Below are 25,134 nucleotides of genomic sequence, written 5' to 3'. Positions count from 1 at the left end.
TTCTTCCCATCACGCCTGCACCTGCTCTGCGTCAGTGCTCTCCGAATGGTTTTACTCCTTTTGAACCCCTCCCAGAAAGCGCTGGAGAAACCCGGCCGGTCTGGCAGCATCCGCAGAGAGGAAAGAGAAAGAACCGAATCGATGCTGTGAGTCCAGGGGCCTTCTCGGTGGTCCAAGGCGCTATATAAATGCACACCTCCTTGCCTTTTACCCGGCGTGGGCAACCGCACGTGGCTTCACTTTCCGACTTCGGTTTCTATTAATTTCCGGCTGGCGCAGCGCCGCCTGTCGGCGGACGATGGGGGCGACGGCAGCGGGAGCAGGGCAGGGCAAAGCGATTCCCTGGAGACGTCAAAGAGACCGGGGCAGCGCCGGGGGACTGAGGGCGAAGGTTCGAGTCCAGCCTCTGCTGTTGGAACTTGGCGTGCGCTCCTCAAAGCAAAGCCACAGACCAAAGAAAGAAAAAAAAAATAAGGAGAGAGAAGCATTTAAAGCAGTTGGTTTATTATTATTATTATTATTTTAAAATCTACTGGGTTGGAGAAATGTGAACCCTGGAGCAGGATGGTCTCCCGGTCAGATTTGATTTAAAATCCCGAAGAAGGGGGAAGGAGAAGGAGCACTAGGAAAAATATTAGGGATTTTTGGAGAATGGCGAGCGACAAGGACTTGGAAAACCTCATCAACGAGGCGATCTGCTCGATCTGCTTGGAGTTTTACACGGAACCGGTGATGATAGACTGCGGGCACAGCTTTTGCAGGGTCTGCATCCTCGGCTACTGGGACAGGAACAGCGACAGCATCTCCTGCCCCAAGTGCAGGGAGGTGTTCCCGCACAGGAACGTCAGGCTGAACCGCTTCGCGGCCAACACGGTCGAGAGTGTCCGCAAGCTCAGCACCAAGCCCAGGGAGGCCAGCTCCGTGCGCTGCGAGCTGCACGACGAGAAGCTCAAGCTCTTCTGCGAGAACGACAAGACCGCCATCTGCGTGGTGTGCGCCGTCTCCCATGAGCACAAAGACCACAAGATCAGCCCCCTGAAGGATGTCGCCGAGATCTACAAGGTAAAGGCAGCCACGAGAGGGAACCGCACCCCACCACCTTTGATGAAGGTGTGTCCTTTAGACAAAAACAAACTGTAGTCTTTCGATCTATAGTCGTTGAGTCGAAACAGACCGTTCGGTCCAGCTCGCCCCCAGGTAATCCTATATTGACCTGGTGGCGTTTGCCAGCACTCGGGCCCCGATCTCTCCTATTCACCCAGCCGTCCAGACGTCTTTTGAATGTTGCAACTGTCCCAGCCCCCAGCGCCTCCTCAGGCAGCTCATTCCAAACACGTACCGCCCTCTGTTTGAAAAAAAAATCTTGCCCCTCCGGTGCCTTTGCCCACTCACCTTAAACCTACGCCCCTCAAGTTTTGGACTCCCACCTCCACCCAGGGGAGAAAACCCTGTCTATTTACCCTACCCATGATTATACATACCTGTGTAAGGTCACCCCCTCAGCCTGTCCATGCTCCGGGGAAAATAGCCCCAGCCTGTACAGGCTATAGCTCAAACCGTCCAAACCCCGGCCACGTCCTTGTAAATCTTTTCTGAGCCCTGCCGAGTTTCACAACATCTTTCCCTATAGCAGGGAGAGCAGAATTGCACGCAGTAGTCCTACAGTGGCCTCACCGATGTCCTGTACAGCCGCAACGTGACCTCCCAACTCCAGTACTCAATGCACTGTCCAATAAAGGCAAGTTTACAAAGCAACAGGGAACCCCGCTCGAGATGCAGATGTGTCTTATAGAGACTGAGGTGTTTAGGTATATTGATAGAGTTGTACAACACAGAAACAGGTCCTCTGGTCCAGCCAGTCCATGCCGAACATAATCCCAAACTAAACTAGTCCTACCTGCCTGCTGCTGGCCCATATCCCTCCAAACCTTTCCCTATTCATGTGATCTTACAAATGTCTTTTAAACATGATAACCGTGCCCACATCCACCACTTCTTCATGTACAAGCAACTCTCTGTGTGGGAAAAATTGTCCCTTGTGTTTTTTTAAAATCTCTCTCCTCTCACCGTAAAAATGTGACCTCTGGCCTTGAAATCCCCCATCCTAGGGAGAAGTCACCGACCATAATCTGCAACCCTCATTGTTTTACAAACTTGTATCAGGTCATTCTCAATGTCGTATACTCCAGTGAGGTTGTGATTTGATTTGATTTATTGTAGCCACATGAATGGTGAAAGGCTTTGTTTTGTGAGCAGTACCGGCAGCCCAAAGCAAAACAAGGACATACCGATGATAAGGTGCTCAGACAGTTGGTTTATTATTATTATTTTTTTAAAAAACCTGCTGGATTGGAGAAATGTGAACCCTGGAGCAGGATGGTCTCCCGGTCAGATTTGATTTAAAATCCCGAAGAAGGGGGAAGGAGAAGGAGCACTTGGAAAAATATTAGGAGAATGGCGAGCGACAAGGACTTGGAAAACCTCATCAAGGCATACGAGGTTATGACTGCACAGGAGGTGCACAAAGAAAGGCCAACATTAGCAAGTTCAAAATTATGTGGAGTTAGAGAGGTCCATTCAGCAGGTCAATAACGGCAGGGAGGACGCTCTTCTTAAACCTTTAGGTGCATGTGTCCAAGCTTCTGTACCTTCTGCCCGATGGAAGAGGCTGGAGGAGAGTATGACCAGGGTGGGAGGGGTCTTTGATGATGTTGGCAGCCTTTCCGTGGCAACGGGAAGAGTGATTGGAGCCCATGGATGGGAGGGTAGTTTCCGCGATGGTCTGGGCTATGCACACAACTTTCTGTAGTTTCTTACAGTCCTGGGCAGAGCAGTTACCATGGCATTCCATTATGCACCTGGATAGAATGCTCTCTATGGTGCATCTGTAAACTGACTTGAATTTAGAAGAATGAGAAAAGATTTAACTGAGCTACATCATGGCGAATAGAGTCGAGAGGATGTTTTCTTGTGTGGGGCAATCTAGAACAAGAGGTCATTGTTTTAGAATAAGGGGCAAGAGATTTAAGACTGACATGAGGAGAAATTACTTCTTTTGAATTCATTGCCCTAAGGTGTGCTGGATGCTGGGTCATTGAGTAACTTTGATGAAGAGGCAGACAAGTTTTTAATTAGCAATAGGTTGAAAGGTTATGGAGAGCGGGCAGGAAAGCAGAGTTAAGGTTGAGGTGAGATCTCCTAAGTTTGTATCAAATAGTGGGGGCAGGCTCAATGGGCTGAATGGCCTACTCCTGCTCCTAATTTGGGTTTTTACGATGAGCTTGTGTACTCTTGGAGGATCTGCACTGTCAGAAGGCCAGTGCAGAGGGAGCAGATAAATCAATGAAATAGCAACAGAGGTAGACACTGTCATTCTGTAACCCACTCATCAGAACACCTAAATCTCTCTGCACCTTGAGGAATTCTGCAGTTGTTTACCATTTAATAATTCGTTACTTGTTCTGTCTCTCGAAGACGAACACTCACTTTGCTTGCTGTTTTCCTTTTTAAGTGCCTGGGTTAACACTTGCTATCCATTTTTATATCTCCAGCTATCCTCCCCTCCTTTGAGTATTCTGAAAAGTCTGTGTGGCTAGAGATCTATCTCCTAGTCTAGTGTGCCAGTTTGCTTCACCTACCTCAGATCTTGTGCCCACATGGTTGCTCTTGCATAGCTTTAAAATACTAGTCTTTTCTGTAATAGATCTACTGCTACTTAGGGGTGCCATCATTTTTAGAACATTAATTAATCTGTCATATTACACAATACACACTCTCATATAACTTTCTCCTTGATTGGTCCCACGATATGCTGCTGAAAGAAAATATCTCAGATGCATCCTATGAACTCCTCATTCAGGCTACAACTGCCAGTCTGATTTTTCCAGTTGATGTATTGATTAAAGTCAACCACAATTATTACTGAGTCTTTATCCCAATATTCATACTTTGTCCTTGATTCAGGGGAGGGGATGGCCTAGTGGTATTATCGCCAGACTGTTAACCCAGATGATGTTCTGGGGACCAGGTTGGAATCCCGCCACGGCAGATGGTGGAATTTGAATTCAATAAAATATCCGGAATTAAGAGTCTAATGATGACCGTGAATCCATTGCTGAACATTGAAAGAACCTACCTGGTTCACTAATGTCCTTTAGGGAAGGAAGCTGTCATCCTTACCTGGTCTGGCCTACATGTGACTCCAGACCCACAGCAATGTGGTTGACTCTTAACTGCCCTCTGGGTAATTGGGGATGGGACAATAAACGCTGACCCGGCCAGCAACACCCTCATCCTGTGAATGAACAAAGGGAGAAAAAGATTGTGGTTACTGTCAGGGACCTTGTAGAGTACTCCCTGAGGTGTGACTGATCCTCATCTCCACCCAAACTGCTACTACACGCTGACCTCTTGACCCACAGTAATCTCTAACAATTGCACTAGTGCCCTACTTGATTAACAGTGCTGCACCTCCACCTTTAACTATTTGCGTACTCTTCTTCGATGCTATATACTCCCAAACCTGGCCATCTCGAAGCATTATCTCTGTATAAGCTACCAGATTGTATTTCTCTACTTAAATGTGTGTTGTGAATTGATTTATTTTGTACGTGTGTTTCAGATACAGAGCATCTTGTGTAGTCTTTTAGTTATCTTTGAGACAACCAGCCGTGCTGGAGCGTTCCCAGTTTTACTTCTCCATGCCTCTTCCTGCCATTCTGTGATCCATGTTTCCCACATAGCCCATTATTGTCTCTGACCTTGTCTCTAGCCTTTGGTAGACCACATCTGATCCCCTGCCCATTCCCCACCCACCACAATTTAATTTTAAACCCTCTCCATCTCCTTTACAAGAATGCTGACCAGAGCCAGGTTCAGGTGTAGACTTCCCAACAGGGCAGATCTGACATTCTGCAGTACTACTTACAGCTTGTAACCCACTTCTCCCACCTTCGCCTTTGAGCCATATATTCATCTCCCTAATTGTGGCACAAATTTGCACGCGACTCAGAACAGTCCAGAGATTTATTACCTTTGAGACCTTGCTTTCCAATTTAACGTCCAGCTCCTCGTACTTTCTGCACTGGACCTCTTTCCTGGTTCTGCTCATGTCGTTGGTACCCACAACCACTGTTTCTAATCATTCTCCCACTGCCAGCTCCTTTCTGGCAGGTATCACCAGGCGGGCAAACCGAGCCACCTGGACTCTTGTTTTTCCTGACAGAGGCCAGCATCAACCGCAACCACCACCCACCCACCCACCCACCCCCCACCCCATTTAGTGGCCTAACTAACAATCACAGCCTCCTGTCCCAAACTGGAAGACCCCATCCTCAGCGCTCTCATTGCCTCCCCGTGCAAACAATTCACCCTCCGATGTGAAGCAATGTGGGTAGCTCAGCCCAAACTGCAAACACTTTCCCACATGGTTCCAGGAGTTCCCACATACTGCAGGCTTGGCGTATCACCTGACCTTCCATCCTTAAGTGGTTTTAATTGTTTGATCATATTACGCACTTGCTTATGTCGCCTCGAGTGATTTATTTCCTATTAATTCTACCCGCCAATTCGTGTGCGTTAAGAATAGAAAAGCCCTTAGCGGCAGTTCAATGGGCAGTGAGCTTCTGTGTGAACAGTCTGGAATTGGACATTGGCCCTGGATATGGACATTCCACAGGGATCGTATGCTTCAAAATTTGAGGAAGTTCCCTTCATGCCTTTTAAAACAGCACGTACAGGACTTTAATACCATTTTCAGTACGGGGTAGCTGCTGTCACACACCCTCCGCTCCTTCACCCTCTTCCACCACTCAAAGTGTTCTCTGGGTGACATGCTACACATAGTTACTTAGTGGCCTGGATGGGGGGATTTCACATTTAGTTTGCGGCCCCTTCTTAAACGGGTTGCATTTCAATCTTCAGCCCCCCATGCTGCTAAACTGTGTTGCACCCCATGTGGGTGCTGGGGTTGGGAGAAAGGAAACAGGGGAAGGGTGTCAGCTGAGAGGCCCCACTCTTAGACCTGGCCAACGTGCCCATCAACAGTGGCGCTGTGGAGGGTGTTGCAGCATTCGACTCAAGAAGAACACAGAAGTTGCTGGAGAAGCTCAGCAGATCTGGCAGCGCCCGGGTTAACGTTTCGGGTCCGGTGTCCCTTCTCCAGAACTAATGGTGGCTGGAAAAGGTCGGTTTATGTGCTGAAAATAGGAAGAAGCTGGTGTTGGGAGTAAATGACAGCGTAGAACTTGCAGAGAGTGAGAAGAGCAGCCGTATAGAACATAGAACATAGAACATAGAACAGTACAGCACAGAACAGGCCCTTCAGCCCACAATGTTGTGCCGAGTGAGGAGTTGTTAATGGGGACCGTTAGTGACTAACAACAGGGGGTGTGTAATGGCAGGCCGTGTGGTAACAAGGCCTGGTGTGTGGGGTAGGAGCATGCCACATGGGAGAGTTTAGACCCTAAAATATTGAGTCCAGAGGGCTGCAGGTTCCCCAAGCGGAAAATGAGGTGTTGCTATTCCAGCTTGTGTTGAGCTTTGCTGAAACACTGCAGCAAGCCAGAGGCAGAGATGTTGGCCAGGGAGCAGGGTGGTGCATTAAAGTGGCAGCTAACAGGTAGTTCAGGGTCTTTTCTGTGAGCAAAGCATAGATGGCCTGCGAAGCGGTCACCCAGTCTATGCATCGTTTCCCCAGTGTAGAGGAGACCACATTGTCAGCAGTGAATGCAGTAGACCAGATTCTGGGAAGTGTTGCTTCAGCTGGAAGGTATGTTTGGGCCCTTGGATACTGGGGAGGGAGGAGATAAATGGCCAGGTGTTGCACCTTCACCGGTTACAGGGGAAGGGGCCTTAGGGCTGTGGGGAGGTGTTGGGGGTGAAGGAAGTGTGGACGGGGTGTCCCAGAGGGAATGGTCCCTGTGGAAGGTGGATAATGTATTCGAATGTCTATCCCTCTTCCAAGGTTAGGTCTACAGCTGAGTGTCCATTAGGAGGGAGCATGAGGTAGCCACCAGCAGAATCCAGGCCTTTAGAGGCCAGTGTGCATTGTGGGAGCTGGAGTGTGGCATCCCTCATGGCAATAATATTTTGACTGAGTTTCTGTTGACCCTTTCACATTTTTTTGCAGCGCTCCACCAGGGGCTGTCAGAACTGTTGTGATTGTAAATGAGGTCATCTCATAGAATATGAGTTCCCTGTTTGGGGCTGGCCCAATCAGGGAGCCCTTGTTGACAGATATAAACAGGAGTGTCAGAGCTTCTGTTCATTCTGAGAGCTGGCTCTCAGGAAGGTGCATCAGTGTCAGGGACTCTCCACGTGTAAATGAAAGGTGACTTGGTGACAGGATACTGTGGAGTTATTTCAGTGGTGCGGAGCAAAAAGCACGTGCCTGAAGAAATCTACTTGCAACAGCCATCTTTGAGTTGGGTTAAGCATCTCTGGCATTGTGCCGTTATTTGGGAAACTTGACTTATTCATTGAAAACTGGGCCCAGGATGTGGAAATAATGCGATATATTTTTCTGGGAAAATAACTTTGGGGCAGGTGAAAATTAACAAATAATTCTCCAAACAGCTTGTGGACCCACAGCTTTGTCAGTTATTAAGAGCCAGACATTTCCTGAAGCTACGAAAACCTTGCAGATTTGATACATTTAATTAAGTAATATTGTGACTCCAAGCCTCCTCTAATACTGAGACACTCAGTTTTACTCGGCAATTCGACAACTAAGGGAATCTGTGTCGGGATTTTTTTACTAGCTTAAGATGAGCAGCAAAGGCATATGACTTTGGTTTAACTCTTAATGAGACGGGGAGTGCTGTTAGGTGTGTGGGGTTAATGATGTTACCGGGCAAAAGCAACTACTAGATGAAGCCCAATAGGACTGCAACAAGTGGAGCATATTAGTTACAGGGTGTGTCAGTGGAAGTGGACACTGTCACCAGGCTGACTGAGCTTGGGGAACACCACTTGAGTGAAGGCTATTGCACAGGCTCACTCAGGACATATCCTGAACAGAGGGACTCTAGATCAGCCCACAGCAAAACCCCAAAACAAAAGCAAGCCTTGGCCAAGCAGTTAAAATTTTCTTGCGGACCTGGGCCGGCAGGCCACTGCAATTGCTGGTGGTGTGCAGACTTGAGACGGCAAGAGAGCCCCATTAGATCTGAACTGAGTAAGAGAACTCAACAGCTGGTATCCAGGAGAATGCACACCCTGGAAAGCCCACCTATATCTGGCTTGGAACAGGTAGATTGCTGAGCAACACACGGATCAAAACCAATGAAAACAAATGTCTGGTTAAATGGTCTCCCCGTTCTACCAGAGCAGCTGTACCAGTGATTGTCAAACCAGCCTTTACCAAAATTCACCGCGGACTCCAACCCTTAAGTTTGCGTATGACTTCTACCCCAGGGAACCTTTCCAGACGAAGGGTACAATTTTGGCCCCAGTCTCGTATGAGAAGCAGCTGGTTCACAAGGACAAGGACAGCAGATACATGGGAACACCACCCTCTCCATGTTCCCCTCCAAGCCATTCACCATCCTGATTTGGAGCTATATTGCCATCCCTTCACTGTTGCCAGGTGAAAATCTTGGAGTTCCCTCCCTCATAGCATTGTGGGTCAACCCACAACAGGAGGACTGCAGCAGTTCAAGAAGGCAACTCACCTCCACCTTCTCAAGGGCAACTAGGGACAAGGCAATAAATGTTGGCCCAGCCAGTGACGCTCACATCCCACAAATGAATAGAAACAAAACCTTATCGTTGATTGTACTAAAAGGCTTCGACCGCAGCTTGATGGGGCAAATTGTTTGAGAAGGATTCAGCCAGATTGGCTCAAAGTTTTTTGATTTGGAAGTGACTGACTGTGTGAAGTCCAGCAGTTTTTCAGGAAGGTTTAGGGACTATCAAAGGGGTCAGGCTCACGTTGCATGTTAAGCAATCCCGTGATTCTGCAAGGCTCACACAGTTGCCTCAGGGCACAAGTAGAGGCGGACATCAGGAATATTTTGCAAGCTCTAGCCCAGGTTGCCATGACCTGCTGATCATGGGGAGACCAATAAAGAGCACTGAGAAAACTTGGACAAGATCCTTAGCCATTTCTCCAAGGTGGGAGTATGCATTGGAAGGGGAAGAAAGGGGAGAACCAGGGAGAGAACTTAGGCCTTTCCTTGGGTTAGTGAATGATTGCAGAGAGGTCACGCATAGGCCTCTGTCCTGATACCCTTACACCTGCTATTGAGAAAGGGCCAGCCTTAGAAATGGTTTCGTGGCCAAGACATAGCCTTTAGGGAACTGAAGAAACAGCTACCATTGCCCAAGGTGTTGGCACTCTGTGATGCCAGGCGAGATTTGGTGCTGACATGCAGGACCTCCCCATGCGGTATCAGGGCAGTGTTGGTGCATAGATGGACCGATGGAGTGTAAACTTCCTGGACCTTGGCTGATGCAGAGCGCAGATATGCTCAGATACAGAAGGAATGGTTTGCTGGTCATCTATGGTGTGAGAATGTTTCAGTAGTGCCTTTACAAATCGTGTTAGTGACAGGCCACAAACACTTGCTGGGCTACTCGAAGAGGACAGGGCCATTCCACCCATAGCTTCAGATCGAATTCAGCGGTGAGCTCTTATTCTAAGCGCCCACAATGATGGGTTGGAATACCACCTTGGTGCTCTAGTTGCAAATGCGGAAGCCTTGAGCTGCCTCCCGCTCGCCAACCCCTGGTTCCGGTTTTAAAACTTTCAGCACGCCCTTCCAGTAACTGCTGACAGTATCAGGCTGTGGATACAAAAAAGATCCCATCCTGGCAATTCTAAAACAGCCGGTGGTGACAGGGGAGACGGAAGGGCCATCGCAGCCAGAACTGAAAGCTTTTTGGACCTGGTAAGACCGGATCACCGTAGGAGATGGTGTTTAATTTATGGGGAAGTAAGAGTGATTGTCCCCAAGCAGGGGTCATCCCCAGATAGTGGCTGAACTCCAGGGTCCTCATGGTGTCTCCAAAATGAAGATGTTGGTGAAAAGTCATGCCTGGTGGCTGGACTTAGATGCAGACAAAGCTGCATCAGTGGGCAGTGCCCAGAGTGCCACCACCAGCTCCCCCACATTTGTGGAAATGCCGGGGTAAACCCTGGACTCATCTACACATCGGCCACGCGGCCCTTTCGTGGGCGCAACACTTAGATCTTGTGGATGCTTGCTCAGAGTACTTGGACGTGTATAAAGCTCATTCATCAAACGATAGAAAAGCTGCGAGCGTCTTTTGCAACACTTGGGCTCCCGGAGCTAGATAATAGGCTCGCATTTACCTGCAGGGCATTTGAGTATTTCCTGAAGTCAGATGGCATTTGACATGCAAGGGCAGCTCCGTGCCATCTGTCGACCTGTGGGCTAGTGGAAAGAGCAGCCCAAGCTTTGAAGGCAGGCTTAAAGAAATGGCCTTCAGCCTCACCCAGTACCATACTGTCCCCGTTCCTATGGCACACAACCCCCGCCCCCCCCCCCCGACACCCCACCCCCCACGTCGTGCAACTCCAGGGATAGCTCCAATAAAGTTACTGATTAGGGAGAGGACTCCGCACCAGGTTAAATCCGATCTATCCAGTGGGGGAGAGTGAGACAGCATCAGGAATGCCAGTGCTGGGCACAAGACTCCTTGAAGCGAGAGAGAGAGAGTGAGACTGTTTACTTCAGGGGGTGAAGCCTGGTTCTGAAACTGTGCGAATGGGCGCGCATGCCAAAAAACATGGTGCAATCGACGTGAGGTCAGGCCCGGTGATGTACCAAGTTTGGGTAAAGGGGAGGGCGAGCACGGGGACCACGCGGAACCTCGCAAATGAAGGCAGGAGCAAAACACAGCCGGCCCCTCAGAACATCCGACAAGGCTTTCCGAACCCATGGGCTGTCCTCTCCCCGGAAGGGACCTCGGAGTCTGAGAGGGAGGGTACACGAGACGGCACAGCCTCAATGCCTTCACTGCAGGAAGAAAGAGGTTGAATTTCTTCCGAGAAACTCCATGCGCTGGTATCCGAGGCTGAGTCCGAGGGGCCAGGCCTGATGTGAAAAAAGCCCAGGAAAGGCTACTAGGAAAAGAACGGACATTCATTCCCAGATTCCGAGGGGGGAACGGATGTAGTGATTATAATGAGGTCAACCAGATGGACCTTATGGAATAAGACTCACTCAGAGATAGTAGGAACTGCTGATGCTGGAGTCTGTGATGAAAAGGTCCAGCCCCACACATTGCTATCGTATAGAATCTCTGAGTTCCCTGATTGGGGCTGCTAACCTGATCCAATCAGGGAGCCCTGGCTGAGAGATATAAACAGGAGTCTCAGAGCTTGTGTTCACTGAGGAAGCCAGACCAGTGCTCTGCACTTGTAAATAATGAGTGACTTTGTGATGAGATTCCGGCCTCTATGGACTTAGATTAAGAACCACTTCTGTTTATTTGTAAATAGTAGTCAAAGCCTGAACCATTTACCAGCATCATTGAACTCATTTGTCTGCAGTGGAGCAAGAAGCAATTCCAATGTGATCCAACAAATCTAGCTCTGCCTCTGACTGCCAGCCACTTGCCCGCTCCTCTGGGGGCTGTTCACTGCTTGTCTCGGGGTCTGCACCTCATCCACTCCTCAGTGACACTGCCTGTCACCAGGATCTTCACTCGACTGCTCCTCTCAGAGGGTCAGTACTGAGGGAGTGCCATACTGTCAGAGGGTAAGTATTGAGGGAGTGCCATACTGTCAGAGGGTCAGTACTGAGGGAGTGCCACACTGTCAGAGGGTCAGTACTGAGGGAGCGCCGCACTGTCAGAGGGTCAGTACTGAGGGAGTGCCGCACTGTCAGAGGGTCAGTACTGAGTGAGCGCCGCACTGTCAGAGGGTCAGTACTGAGGGAGCGCTGCGCTGTCAGAGGGTCAGTACTGAGGGAGTGCCACACTGTCAGAGGGTCAGTACTGAGTGAGCGCCGCACTGTCAGAGAGTCAGTACTGAGGGAGCGCTGCGCTGTCAGAGGGTCAGTGCTGAGGGAGTGCCACACTGTCAGAGGGTCAGTGCTGAGGGAGTGCCGCACTGTCAGGGAGTCAGTACTGAGGGAGTGCTGCGCTGTCAGAGGGTCAGTACTGAGGGAGTGCCGCACTGTCAGTGGGTCAGTACTGAGGGAGTGCACACTGTAAGAGGGTCAGTCCTGAGGGAGTGCCGCACTGTCAGAGGGTCAGTCCTGAGGGAGTGCCACATTGTCAGAGGGTCAGTACTGAGGGAGGGTCGCACTGTCAGAGGATCAGTACTGAGGGAGTGCCGCACTGTCAGAGGGTCAGTACTGAGGGAGTGCCGCACTGTCAGAGGGTCAGTACTGAGGGAGCGCCGCACTGTCAGAGGGTCAGTGCTGAGGGAGTGCCGCACTGTCAGAGGGTCAGTACTGAGGGAGCGCCGCACTGTCAGAGGGTCAGTACTGAGGGAGTGCCGCACTGTCAGAGGGTCAGTGCTGAGGGAGTGCCGCACTGTCAGAGGGTCAGTACTGAGGGAGTGCCGCACTGTCAGAGGGTCAGTACTGAGGGAGTGCCGCACTGTCAGAGGGTCAGTACTGAGGGAGTGCCGCACTGTCAGGGAGTCAGTACTGAGGGAGTGCCGCACTGTCAGAGGGTCAGTACTGAGGGAGTGCCGCACTGTCAGAGGGTCAGTACTGAGGGAGTGCCGCACTGTCAGAGGGTCAGTACTGAGGGAATGTCGCACTGTCAGAGGGTCAGTACTGAGGGAGTGCCTCACTGTCAGAGGGTCAGTACTGAGGGAGTGCCGCACTGTCAGAGGGTCAGTACTGAGGGAGTGCTGCGCTGTCAGAGGGTCAGTGCTGAGGGAGTGCCACACTGTCAGAGGGTCAGTGCTGAGGGAGTGCCGCACTGTCAGAGGGTCAGTACTGAGGGAGTGCCGCACTGTCAGGGAGTCAGTACTGAGGGAGTGCCGCACTGTCAGAGGGTCAGTACTGAGGGAGTGCTGCGCTGTCAGAGGGTCAGTACTGAGGGAGTGCCGCACTGTCAGTGGGTCAGTACTGAGGGAGTGCACACTGTAAGAGGGTCAGTCCTGAGGGAGTGCCACATTGTCAGAGGGTCAGTACTGAGGGAGTGCCGCACTGTCAGAGGGTCAGTACTGAGGGAGTGCCGCACTGTCAGAGGGTCAGTACTGAGGGAGTGCCGCACTGTCAGAGGGTCAGTACTGAGGGAGGGTCGCACTGTCAGAGGATCAGTACTGAGGGAGTGTCGCACTGTCAGAGGGTCAGTACTGAGGGAGTGCCGCACTGTCAGGGGGTCAGTACTGAGGGAGTGCCGCACTGTCAGAGGGTCAGTACTGAGGGAGTGCCTCACTGTCAGAGGGTCAGTACTGAGGGAGTGCCGCACTGTCAGAGGGTCAGTACTGAGGGAGTGCCGCACTGTCAGAGGGTCAGTGCTGAGGGAGTGCCGCACTGTCAGAGGGTCAGTACTGAGGGAGTGCCGCACTGTCAGAGGGTCAGTACTGAGGGAGTGCCGCACTGTCAGAGGGTCAGTACTGAGGGAGTGCCGCACTGTCAGGGAGTCAGTACTGAGGGAGTGCTGCGCTGTCAGAGGGTCAGTACTGAGGGAGTGCCGCACTGTCAGAGGGTCAGTACTGAGGGAATGTCGCACTGTCAGAGGGTCAGTACTGAGGGAGTGCCTCACTGTCAGAGGGTCAGTACTGAGGGAGTGCCGCACTGTCAGAGGGTCAGTACTGAGGGAGTGCTGCACTGTCAGAGGGTCAGTACTGAGGGAGTGCCACACTGTCAGACGGTCAGTACTGAGGGAGTGCCGCACTGTCAGAGGGTCAGTACTGAGGGAGCGCCGCACTGTCAGAGGGTCAGTACTGAGGGAGTGTCGCACTGTCAGAGGGTCAGTACTGAGGGAGTGTCGCACTGTCAGAGGGTCAGTACTGAGGGAGTGCCGCACTGTCAGAGGATCAGTACTGAGGGAGTGCCGCACTGTCAGAGGGAGTGTTACCTTGCCACCAGATGCATTTTTTTAGATGAAGAGCTGCTCTTCCAGGTAAAAGATCCTTTGATCACCACTGTGAAGAAGATCGAGGAGAATTTCCTCCTTTGCTCTGGCTAACGTTACCCCAGTTCCCTGAGTAAATGTAAAGGCCAGCTGGTCATTGATTTAATGGGATTGACAGTCCCGAATGAATGCCTCTTTCCTGCAAAGAACTGTAACTGAACTTCAAAGGAATGCTTCCTTGTGACACACTTTACAATTGGCTGTTGATATGTTTAACATGGAAGGAGGAGCTGAGTTGCGGCCGAGGGTGGAGATGGATGGTGAGGGGGGATCCCAGCTTTCCTCTCCTTTCCGACGGGCTGGCCAAGCCCCAAAACCCATCCTGCGCTGTTTGAGGAGACTGTCCTGTTTTAAACATCGCCTGTGTGTTGTGCTTTACAGGGAAAGCTGCAGACTGCACTGGACATGCTGAACAAGCAAGTGGATGAAATTTCCAACAGCCAAACCCACCAGCAGGCGAATATAGCTGAGCTGAGGGTGAGTTCTGTGAACTGGCCGCTGACCATCTCTGGGTTCTGCTCTCCATGCCTGGACAGGGTGAGGGTGGGGCTGGTCATTGAGAAACTGGGGAGAGGGGAGCCAAGCTCTGCAGTGACAACTGAAACACTCCTGGGGGCCTGGGGTCAGATCCTGGCAACTGCTGGGTTTGAAACGCAGTTAATAAACCCAGGATTATACCCATGAGAGCAGAAAGTGCTGGAGAAACTCCGCAAGTTCTGGCGATATCCATGGAGAGAGATGGCACAGTGAATGTTTCAGGTCTGGTGCCCCTTCCGCAGAATTAATCGTGACTCGGTCACAGCCGTGTACGCAGAAGACGGGGGGACTGCGAGGTACCGAGTAAACAATAGGCGCTGACAGAGCCCAGAGGGAGAGGGAGACAGGCACACAAAAAGATGGCTAATGGTAAGCCAGGGAGAAAGCTGTTAATGGGGAACAATGAGTAGCTGTGCTGAGAACAGCTCCTACACCACCTCGTCTCAGCTCCTATCAGTTCTGAAGTAGGGCCACTGGACCAGAAACGTCGACTTTTCCTGCTCCTCTAATGCCCCCTGGCCCGATGTGCTCCTCCAGCTCCACACTGTGTTACCTCCATTAGGTACCTCCGTGGAGTTTCTCCAGCCATTTCCGATCCTCTTTCAGATTCCCAGTGTCCGCAGTCCTATGTGTTTTGCCCTACTGTGTTCTCTTGAGCGCAAGGGACCGGGTTTCGATTCCACCCTCGGGTGACTGTCTGTGCAGAGTTTGCACATTCTCCCCGTGTCTGCGTGGGTTTCCTCTGGGTGCTCCGGTTTCCTCCCACAGTCCAAAGATGTGCAGAGTAGGGGGATCGGCCATGCTAAATTGCCCGTAGCGTTCAGGTGTGTGTGGGTTATTGGGGGATGGGCCTGGGTGGGATGCTTCAAGGGGCGGTGTGGACTTGTTGGGCCGAAGGGCCTGTTTCCACACTGTAGGGAATCTAATCTACCCTCGCCCGGTCTGACCCAAATGTGACTCCAGACCTGCAGCAAATTGGTTGACCCTCGATGCGACGACCCTGAAATCACCCAGCAATCCACTGGTTTCGCTTAGCGGAGATCGGACAATTAGTGCTGGCACTTACCAGCCATCGAAGAGTATGTTTAGGAAAGAGGGTGTTGGAAATATAGATCCATAGCCACCTGAAGGGAGGATGTTTAGGGGTTTTGGGGTTCAGGTTATCCGGGGCTAACCCACCCATTGAGTTTGTCTGATAAGACTTTGTGCTGCGTTTGTTTGGCTCCCAGCCCCACTTGTTGCTCCCAACATTAATCCCCTTCAAAGTCGGGGGTGTTAACATCAGCTGTGGGGTTGGAGAAGGGTGGGCTTGTGCAGTCTTGCATTCTGTCAAAGTCTCGAGGGATCCCTGCAGGATCACATCGTGGAATCCCTACGGTGTGGAAGGAGGCCATTTGGCCCATCGAGTGCACAAGGCCCCTCTGAAGAGCATCCCAGCCAGCCCCACCCCACCCCTGCAACCCTGCATTTCTCATGGCTGACTCACCTAGCCTGCACAACCCTGGACACGATGGGGCTACTTAGCCATGGGCCAGTCCACCCAACCTGCACACCACCTGGACTGTGGGAGGAAATCCTCATGGACGCAGGGAGTACGTGCAAACCTCTCACAGATAGTCGAGCCAGGGCTGTGAGGCAGCAGTGCTAACCACTGTGCTGTCCCCAGTTAGGTTAAAATGAGTACCCGGGCTAAGTGACGCCTGGCGTGAGATCGCGGAGGGTGGAAGGAATGAGGGATGGGATATTCCAAGAAGGAAGGTTCCCAGTTACCCCGACAGATACTGAGCATTTTGACAGAGAGAAGCAGGTGGACAGGTTAAAGGGTTTTGGACAGTTCCCTGTTGTTTGTTAAATATTCTTCCTATCTCGAAGGACAAGAAAGGGAGGTGTTGTAAGTACCTGCACGACTAAAAGATCCATTTAAAAAGCCCTGGGAGCTCTCTCACTTCACTGACTGTTAAGAGATGATGGGACAAGAGCACTCAGTCTCTGCTTCTCTGGGTCCTGCTGCTCTCCATCTGGAACAAGCTCAGAGTGCTCGCTTTCTATCATTGAAGATGATCGTGACGTCATCGCAGAATCCTTTGAGTTCAGTTTCATGTGTTAAACACTAACCAGGCCCACTTGAGTGCTGTTCCACGTTGGGCCTGTGGGCTGCGTTGAGTGTGGAAGAGATGTTTGCCATTGGGTTCAGCAGGTTAATTGTGCTGTGTGGAGAGATGAACGGAGCTAATGTGTCGAATCCAGCATGAATCTCCTTTGGCAGAGTTCTTGAGTTGTGAAGGAGAGTCGCTTGGACTCGAAACTTCAGCTCTGTTTAACTCTGCATAAAAGCTGCCGGACCAGTTGAGTTTTTTCCAACATCCTACCACATCTGTTGCAGATTTATAGCATCCACAGTATTCAAAGTCATAGAGCCATACAGCACAGAAACAGACCCTTTGGCCCAACTTGTCCGTGCTGACCAGGTTCCCCAAAGTAAATGAAGTCCAAATTGCCTATGTTTGATCCATATCCCTCTAAACCTTTCCTATCTGTGTACCCATCCAAATAGCTTTAAAATGTGATAACTGTACCCACATTTACCGCTTCCTCTCTGTATACACACCATCGTCTGTGTGATAAAGTTGCCTTTCACATCACTTTTAAACTTGTCTCCTGTCAAATTAAACCTAATGTTTGTAGTTTTGAACTCGCCAACCCTGGGGGAAAGGACCTTTTGCTATTCTCTTTATCCGTGCCCTTCATGATTTTATAAAACCTCTGTAAGGTCACCCCTCAACCTCCTAAGCTCCAGTGAAAAAGTCCCAGCCCTTCCAGCCTCTCTTTATAACTGAAACTCTCCAGCCCCGGCAACAACCTGGTAAACCTTGCCAGTTTAGTAACCTCCTTCCTGTGGCAGCCGCTAGAAATTTGTATTGGGCTTTTTGTTAGCAATGAGTCGTTGTCCCTGTTTTATTTAAAACATATGGCGTGCGCGGTCTCTGTAATCGCAATGACCGGGGCAGTAAGTTGAGACCCAGGTCAATTGGGAAGGGTTATTGTGATCAACTGCACAAAACTTGCATCCCGTTATGGACCTGCCATTCTCCACTTCATGTCTGTCCGTGTGGTTAATTCGGTGCCCGTGACTTCTGAATTTCTGCCGTGTCTCCCAAATTACTGCCCCCCCCTGCCCCGCCCAGGAAACTCCTGCCATTGTGGTCCCACCTGCTAGGCTCCGTTGCCAGTCAACTCTGGCCAGCCCTTCAATTACAATGCCCTTACATCTGATTCCACCTTCTCCCTCTCAAACTGCAGGGTGAATTCTATCATATTGTGGCGTTTGGTATTATTTAGTTATCCTGTGTTTGTTTACTTTAGCCTGGTGACTGATCTCTGCTCACCGGACTTGACCATTAAGCTTGGAGAGCTAAGCTAAGTGGCGACATTAGTGGAGTTTTGAAGCTGAGTTTGGATAGATGTGGGCGCAGATATTTTGTGATCATAGAAAGATGCTAGAAGCATTGTTTTTAAGCCCGCTGCAAGCTTTGAAACTATCGGCATCTGTGCATTCCTGTGAGGGGAATCCACGAGATCTGTCACTCTGGAGTTTGTGGCACTCATGTTTCCTTCTGGCCCTCTGCTCTCTTCCCAGAAACAAGCTGATACCATGAGGAAGAACATCGAGTCCGAGTTTGCCAAAATGCGCCAGTACCTGCGGGACGAGGAAAAGATCCTGATGGGCAAGATTAAGAAGAAGGAAGACAGCATTCTGCAGCAGCTGGAGGAGAACCTGAAGGCAGCCTCAGCAGAGAGGGCCCTGTTGAATGAACGCATCATGGACATACAGCAGAGGATGACTATGAAGGATGCAGAGATCCTCAAGGTAAGCCGCAATTGTACCTCAGCGCCATGCGCGGGCACAGCATCAGGAAGGGTTCAAGTTGAGGGGTTAGTTTGGGCCAAACCTACTCCTCGCTGACTCCAGAGCAGTGCCATGTTGGGGGTGGGTGGCTGTTAGAACCCCCTTGTGACCCACTCCTGTCGGTTTAAGTCATCTTAAGCCAGAATGGCGCCCCCCGTGTTGGGATAGAGGATCTGAGGCACTGCGGAGCTAGTGATCACATCAAGGCTGATGCATCAGAAGCAACTGTAAGCCAAAGGTTGGGGCATTCTCGCAAGGGTCATAGGGAATGGCAACGTGCCCTGTGAGCCCAGTTCTCAAGGATGGTGTAAAACCTTGGGGGTGGGGTGTTGGTGGGGCGGGGGGGGGCGCGTGTGGGGTGTGTTGGGTTAGGGGTGGTGGGGTGGTGTGGGGTGGGGTGTGTAGAGTTACAGGCTGTCCACACTTTAAAAAACACAGCCAGCCATGGGAGGCGATGCCTTCTGGTGAGTTGGGGCGGGCGGGAAGGGGAAGGGGAAGGAATTCGATCGAGTTGATGCCGGGAGGAGAATATTCCAGAAGGTTGCTTGGGTGCAGATTAGGACAGTTGGTAGTGGCATGCACAGTGAGTTGGAGCCGGGATGGTATACACCTGGGCAGGTTTGATGGTAGTACGCACTGAGTGGGAGTTAGAGGGTTTGGAACGAGTGGTGTCGGGGGTAATTTCGGCTCGGATGCTGAGGATGTTGTAGTCGTAAGTTGGGAAGTGGATCCCGTGCTGCTTGAGTTTAATGAGGGTTCAGTTGAAATGCAGTGCATGTGCTGACAGCATCGGCTCCTGGTCAACTGTTGCCTTGATTTTAAAGTTGAATTCCTTCTATGTAAGCCCATCCTTTAACCTCCTCCAGGCCTAGAGGCCTCTGAGGTATCCGAGCTCCTCTGAGTTCAGGTCTCTGGATCAGCCCTGTGTTAATTGCTCCACCATGAGTGGATGCCCCAAGCTGTTGAATTCCCTCTGTAACCTCCTTGACACTGTCCTCTACTCCTTCAGGATGTGATTTAAAACCCAGCCCTTTGCCCCAAGCTTTTGGACATAGAGTCCTAGAGCCACTCTCTGTTTATAAAGAAGGGTGTCCCTCAGGTCAGTTTTAAACCTTCCTCCTCTCACTTTAAAAATCCCCTGGTTTTGAACCCCACACCCCCTACCATGTGGAAAAGACCTTTGCTTTTTGCTCTGTTCATGCTCCTCATGATCTTACAAACCTCTATAAGTTCAACTCCTACTCTCCAGTGAATGAAGTCCCAGCCTATCCATCCTCTCCCCATATAACTCAGACCTTTCATTCCTGGCGACTCCCTGGTAAATGTTTTCTGCATCCTCTTCGGCTTGATAATATCCTTCCTGTAACGGGGCGCCCAGAACTGGATACAGTATTCCAGAAGAGCCTCACCAATGTGTCCTGCACAACCTCATCATGACTTCCCAATTCCGATATTCAACGGTCCAAAAGCTTGCAAAGAGTCCAAAAGGTTGTAATCCTGAAGAATTGGGAGACGTTTAGGATTAGCTAGGACAAAGAAATTGTTAAAGATCTCCCCTTGTGTGGCTTGGTGTCTAATTTTGCTTTTTAACTGCTTCTGTGATGGGCCTTGGGACATTTTTATTAAGGCAAAAGTCCTCTAAGATGATGAGTTTGTTCTTGAGTATGTTTGGATTTTGTAACGCTTGACTGTCTATTATTTCCATCTGTGCCACCTCTAACCTTCTGTACTTATTTGTGTCTAGGATATAAAACTATTCCTTGAGGGGTATGTAATCTTTTCTGTATATTTCAGATTTTGATTCTGTCAGCTAATTATTGCCATGATTTATGATTTTGTCGCGAGTACCAACTTGAACAAATTCGGTGAACAAGTGTGTATCGTCAAGAGAAATTGATTTCTGAATTGCGTGCTAGTAAATGCTAAGTGCCAGCCTTTGGCAGGAGAGTGAGCCGGGAAAGCAAACCCACTTTGTCTCCAGACATTAGAGTCATTCTGAGTAGAATTGTAGAAACCCTACAGTGTGGAAGCAGGCCATTTGACCCATCGAGTTCCCACCGGTGAGCATCCTAGGCAGACTCAGATCCCTCCCTACTCTATCCCTATAACCCTGCATTTCCCATGACTAATCCACCCACCCTGCACTTCCCTGGACACTGTGGGCAAATTAGCATGGCCAAGCCACCCTAACCTACACATCGTTGGACTGTGGGAGGAAACTAGAGCATCTGGAGGAAACCCATGCAGAGATGGGGAGTATGCACAAACTCCACACACTGACACACGCACATACACACACACATACACACACACACACACACACACACACACACACACACACACACACACACACACACACATACACACACACACACACACACATGCGTGCACAATTGCCCAAGGCTGCAGTTGAACCCGGGTCCCTGGCGTTGTGAGGCAGCTGTGCTAACCACAGAGCTACTACGCTGTTCCCTGAAGAGACCCTTCAGCCCACCAAGTCTGCATCGACCTATCTACCCTAATCCCAGTTTCCAGATCTTGGTCCATGAGCTTGAATGTTATGACAGTTCAAATGCTCATTCATGTTCTGTTTTAGAGGTTGTGAGGTTTCCTATCTTACTGTACAGTGTATTCCGGATTCCTACCATCCCCCGGTCTGAAGATAGTTTCCCTGAAATCCCCTCCAGGCCTCCTGCCTTCATCTGGAATTGCTTCATTAACCGAAATGCCTTGACCCATCTCACATGCAGACAGTGCCATTCCTGAATAAGATAAGAATCATCTCACCCTTGAATTGCCAACCAAACGAGTTGAGCTGATGATGATGTAGTACACTTGAACAGGACATCGATTTTCTTTAGGGACATAAGTGGGGTTCTAGTTGTTTTTGAAGGTGAGGGTTCGAGGGATAATCTGCATTCAAAAACAAGGGAAAAACTAGGTCAGTACCTTACTGTACCCCACACCCCTGTGTTAGGGGTATGTCACAATGAATTAATCCATTCACCCCTTCGCTCTCAAGTTCTGAGCTGATTCTGAATGATAGCCCTGAGAGTTGATGGGGGTTACACTTTGTCCAGAAAGATTTGGCATGTTAATGTGTTAACATCAAACTATGACAGTGTGACCACGGCTCTCTGGGGCTGGGACACTGACTCCACAGGGCAGTGCCCAAATGACCGTTCCACAGGCACCGCAATGCCAGTCAGTGTGACACCCATCGACTTTCCTCCTCTCTGTCCTTTTGTGAGGGTCGGTGTCTGGGCTGGATCCCAGCCTAGCCTGGCTGGAAGCCTCCCAGCTCAGGGACTCTGCCCCTGTACTTTCTTGACCCAGCAAGCCCAATGGAGAGCGATGTACCCCAAGCATTGCCCTGCTGTGGTTGGAGGGGTCCAATCACAGCAGCTGCCTGCATGCCAGTGATGCGTTAAATCTCTGATTTGCAGTGGTCGGATTTTAATCAGCTGGCGAGCAGCTCAATGCAAGGTCCGGCAGTGAAGTATGCATACATTTCATCATGATTTTGTTTCAGCCCTTCCTACAGCGTGAAATTCTACCAACAGCATAGCAGAGTGGATGTAGGTGTAACTTTTCACGTCAAAAATATACTTTATTCATAAAAAAACTTTAAAAACATAGCTGTTACAGCAGTTTGGTTCTACATACAGAGGACAAACAAACACCCTGACAGTTCCAACAAACCCAAAAGCATTTGTTACTTGTGCAAGATACTGTTTACTTATATTTAAGGCACTAGGAAGGTCCAATAACTGAACGACCCCCAATTATCTTCAGCAGAAAGACCTCATAGACAGCGATTTTTCCCCACTGCCGCTTGGCAGCAGCTGTCCAAAGCTTTAGTGAGTCCCTCAGCACGTAGTCCTGGACCTTGGAATGTGCCAGTCTGCAACACTCTGTCAGGGTCAACCTCTCGCTGTGGAAGACCAGCAAGTTTTGAGCAGATATGAATGGAAGATTCTCTCTGACTCGGGGACCTGGGGGAGCAGATTCTTAGATTAAGCAGAAGGCGATTTAAGACCGAGTTGGGGAGGAATCTCTTCACTTGGGGTGGTGAATCCTTGTGAATTCCCGACCCCAGAAATCTGCGGAAGCTCAATCATTGAGAAAGCTCAAGGCAGAAATCTTCAGGTTTCTGGAAACCCGTGACATTAAGTGGAGACAGTGTTGGAAAATGGTGTTGATGTAGATGTAGACATGAACAATTGAACAGTGGGGCAAGGTCAATGGGCAGAATGGCTTGCTCTTATCAATACTCCTATGCCTGTACTCACCAGACTGCCAGTTCACCTGCTCTGCTGACACTTTTACAGTTAATACCTGGTTTTCCATTTGCATCTTTCAGGCCTGGTGGTCAGCCATTTTTAACTAGGGACGTGCAGGTTAGGTGGGTTAGCCATGGGAAATGTAGGGTGGGTGGGTTAGCCATGGGAAATGTAGGGTGGGTGGGTTAGCCATGGGAAATGTAGGGTGGGTGGGTTAGCCATAGGAAATGTAGGGTGGGTGGGTGAGCCATGGGAAATGCAGGCTAGGTGGCTTAGCTATGGGAAATGCAGGCTAGGTGGCTTAGCTATGGGAAATGCAGGTTAGGTGGGTTAGCCATGGGAAATGCAGGCGAGGTGGGTTAGTTATGGGAAATGCAGGCTCGGTGGGTTAGGTATGGGATACGCAGGTTAGGTGAGTTAGCCATGGGAAATGCAGATTAAGTGGGTTAGGTGTGGGATACGCAGGTTAGGTGGGTTAGCCATGGGAAATGCAGACTAGTTGGCTTAGCTATGGGAAATACAGGCTAGGTGGGTTAGCCATGGGAAATGCAGGCTGGGTGGGTTAGCTATGGGAAACGCAGGTTAGGGGGGTTAGCCATGGGAAATGCAGGCTCGGTGGGTTAACTGTGGGATACGCAGGCTAGGTAGGTTAGCCATGGGAAATGCAGGTTAGGTGGGTGAGCCATGGGAAATGCAGGCTGGGTGGGTTAGCTATGGGAAACGCAGGTTAGGGGGGTTAGCCATGGGAAATGCAGGCTCGGTGGGTTAACTGTGGGATACGCAGGCTAGGTAGGTTAGCCATGGGAAATGCAGGTTAGGTGGGTGAGCCATGGGAAATGCAGGCGAGGTGGGTTAGCCATGGGAAATGCAGGCTAGGTAGATTAGCCATGGGAAATGCAGGTTAGGTGGGTGAGCCATGGGAAATGCAGGCGAGGTGGGTTAGCCATGGGAAATGCAGGCTAGGTAGATTAGCCATGGGAAATGCAAGTTAGGTGGGTTACCCATGCGAAATGCAGGCTAGGTGGGTTAGCTGTGGGATACGCAGGCTAGGTAGGTTAGCCATGGGAAATCTAGGGTTATGGGGATAAGGCGAGACTTGGCGGGCTGCTCTTTGGATGATCGGTGCAGACTTGTTGATGGGCTGAATGGCCTGCTCCCACACTGTACGGGTTCTATGAACGACCTGCTTCTGCAGTATGTCACATTGTGCTTTTTCCAGATGCGACTAATTCAAGGCCAGTTCAACTGTGCCAATCAATGGTCAATGCCGAGACATAATTTATCAAAAAAATTAACATATTGCACTAAACGTGAACATTGTCGAGCTGGTCCTTCAGCCATCTGTGTTGACGCCACACCTAAACAAGAGTGGAACATCTCACATTGTTTATTCATATATTCCTGCATTGTATGTATGTAATAGAAGAAAACAGACTGTAATCAGACTGATTGAACAACATCATGTTCACGCAGAACGGAGACAGTCAAAATGAAGCACACAGAATCCACTTTTAGTCTGAATCTGTACGATCCTATTGGACCGCTGCAGTATATAGTGTGGAAACGGATGCTGAAGGTTATCAATCCAGGTAAGATTTACCTGATGGAGAGCGATTCTGTTGATATTCCTGCAACATCCAAGTTGTGTAACAGAAAGAGTGTGATTTCAAAGATCACACCAGGGTGACATAGCAGCATGTGAACCTTGGAGATAGATCACACAGGGTAGATTTCCCAGGGTAGTACCTGGGATCAGAGACGGCCAGGAAGCGGAGGGACTGGAGAAGCTCGAATTGTTCTCTGTCGACTGAGGAAGCTGAGGTTGACGTGCAAAATCCCAAAGGGTTTGATTGAGTAAATGAGAAAGATTTCTGTCCAAAAGGACAAGAGCTGTAGGTAACTCAGATTTAAGCCAATTAGCTGGAACAAAGTGGGAGGGAAACGTAAAGATTTATTGTGATTTGTGATGCGGTTGTAGTCGAACAGTGATGGAATCCCAATAACTTGTAAAAGGGAATTAGCAAATACTTGAAGGGAGAGCTATCTCCAGGGTTCTGGGGAAGGGCCAAGCTGTTTGAGACTAATTTTCAGAGCTCTTCAAAAGAAACAACATATTTACAGTGGGCTGAATGGCCTCTTTCTGTGCAGAATGACTGATTCTCCGGAAAGCGAATTCTGTTTAATGTTTTAATAAGTGATCTCGTCCTTTCTTTTCATTCCCTTCTTGGTCAGAATTCCTCTCCCTTCTACATTTGTTCCCAAAGTCCTCCGATACAGCTTGAACCCTCCTGTATTATCACCGGGCTAAGGTTTACGTGGAATCAGCATGAAATGCAGAGA

At 50.0% G+C, this 25,134-nt stretch overlaps 1 protein-coding gene across 2 annotated transcripts in view; it reads left to right on the top strand.

The window, feature by feature from the left end:
* Nucleotides 1-308: 308 nt before the first annotated feature.
* The window catches only part of LOC125467680 (E3 ubiquitin-protein ligase TRIM39-like), a 28,189-nt gene continuing 3,363 nt past the window's right edge, over nucleotides 309-25,134 (top strand). Inside the window, exons 1-5 of one of the 2 annotated variants that reach the window (XM_048563834.2) lie at nucleotides 309-1,110; nucleotides 14,449-14,544; nucleotides 18,242-18,472; nucleotides 20,256-20,278; nucleotides 24,268-24,383. In XM_048563834.2, coding sequence (XP_048419791.1) covers nucleotides 652-1,110; nucleotides 14,449-14,544; nucleotides 18,242-18,472; nucleotides 20,256-20,278; nucleotides 24,268-24,383 — 925 coding nt within the window. In that variant the 5' untranslated portion in view covers nucleotides 309-651. The remainder of the gene's footprint in view (nucleotides 1,111-14,448; nucleotides 14,545-18,241; nucleotides 18,473-20,255; nucleotides 20,279-24,267; nucleotides 24,384-25,134) is intronic. The other variant, XM_048563835.2, reaches the window with a different exon arrangement.

This window comes from Stegostoma tigrinum, chromosome 34 (assembly GCF_030684315.1).
Source record: "Stegostoma tigrinum isolate sSteTig4 chromosome 34, sSteTig4.hap1, whole genome shotgun sequence".
Lineage (NCBI taxonomy): Eukaryota > Metazoa > Chordata > Chondrichthyes > Orectolobiformes > Stegostomatidae > Stegostoma > Stegostoma tigrinum.
This window is presented reverse-complemented; position numbering and strand designations above follow the sequence as displayed.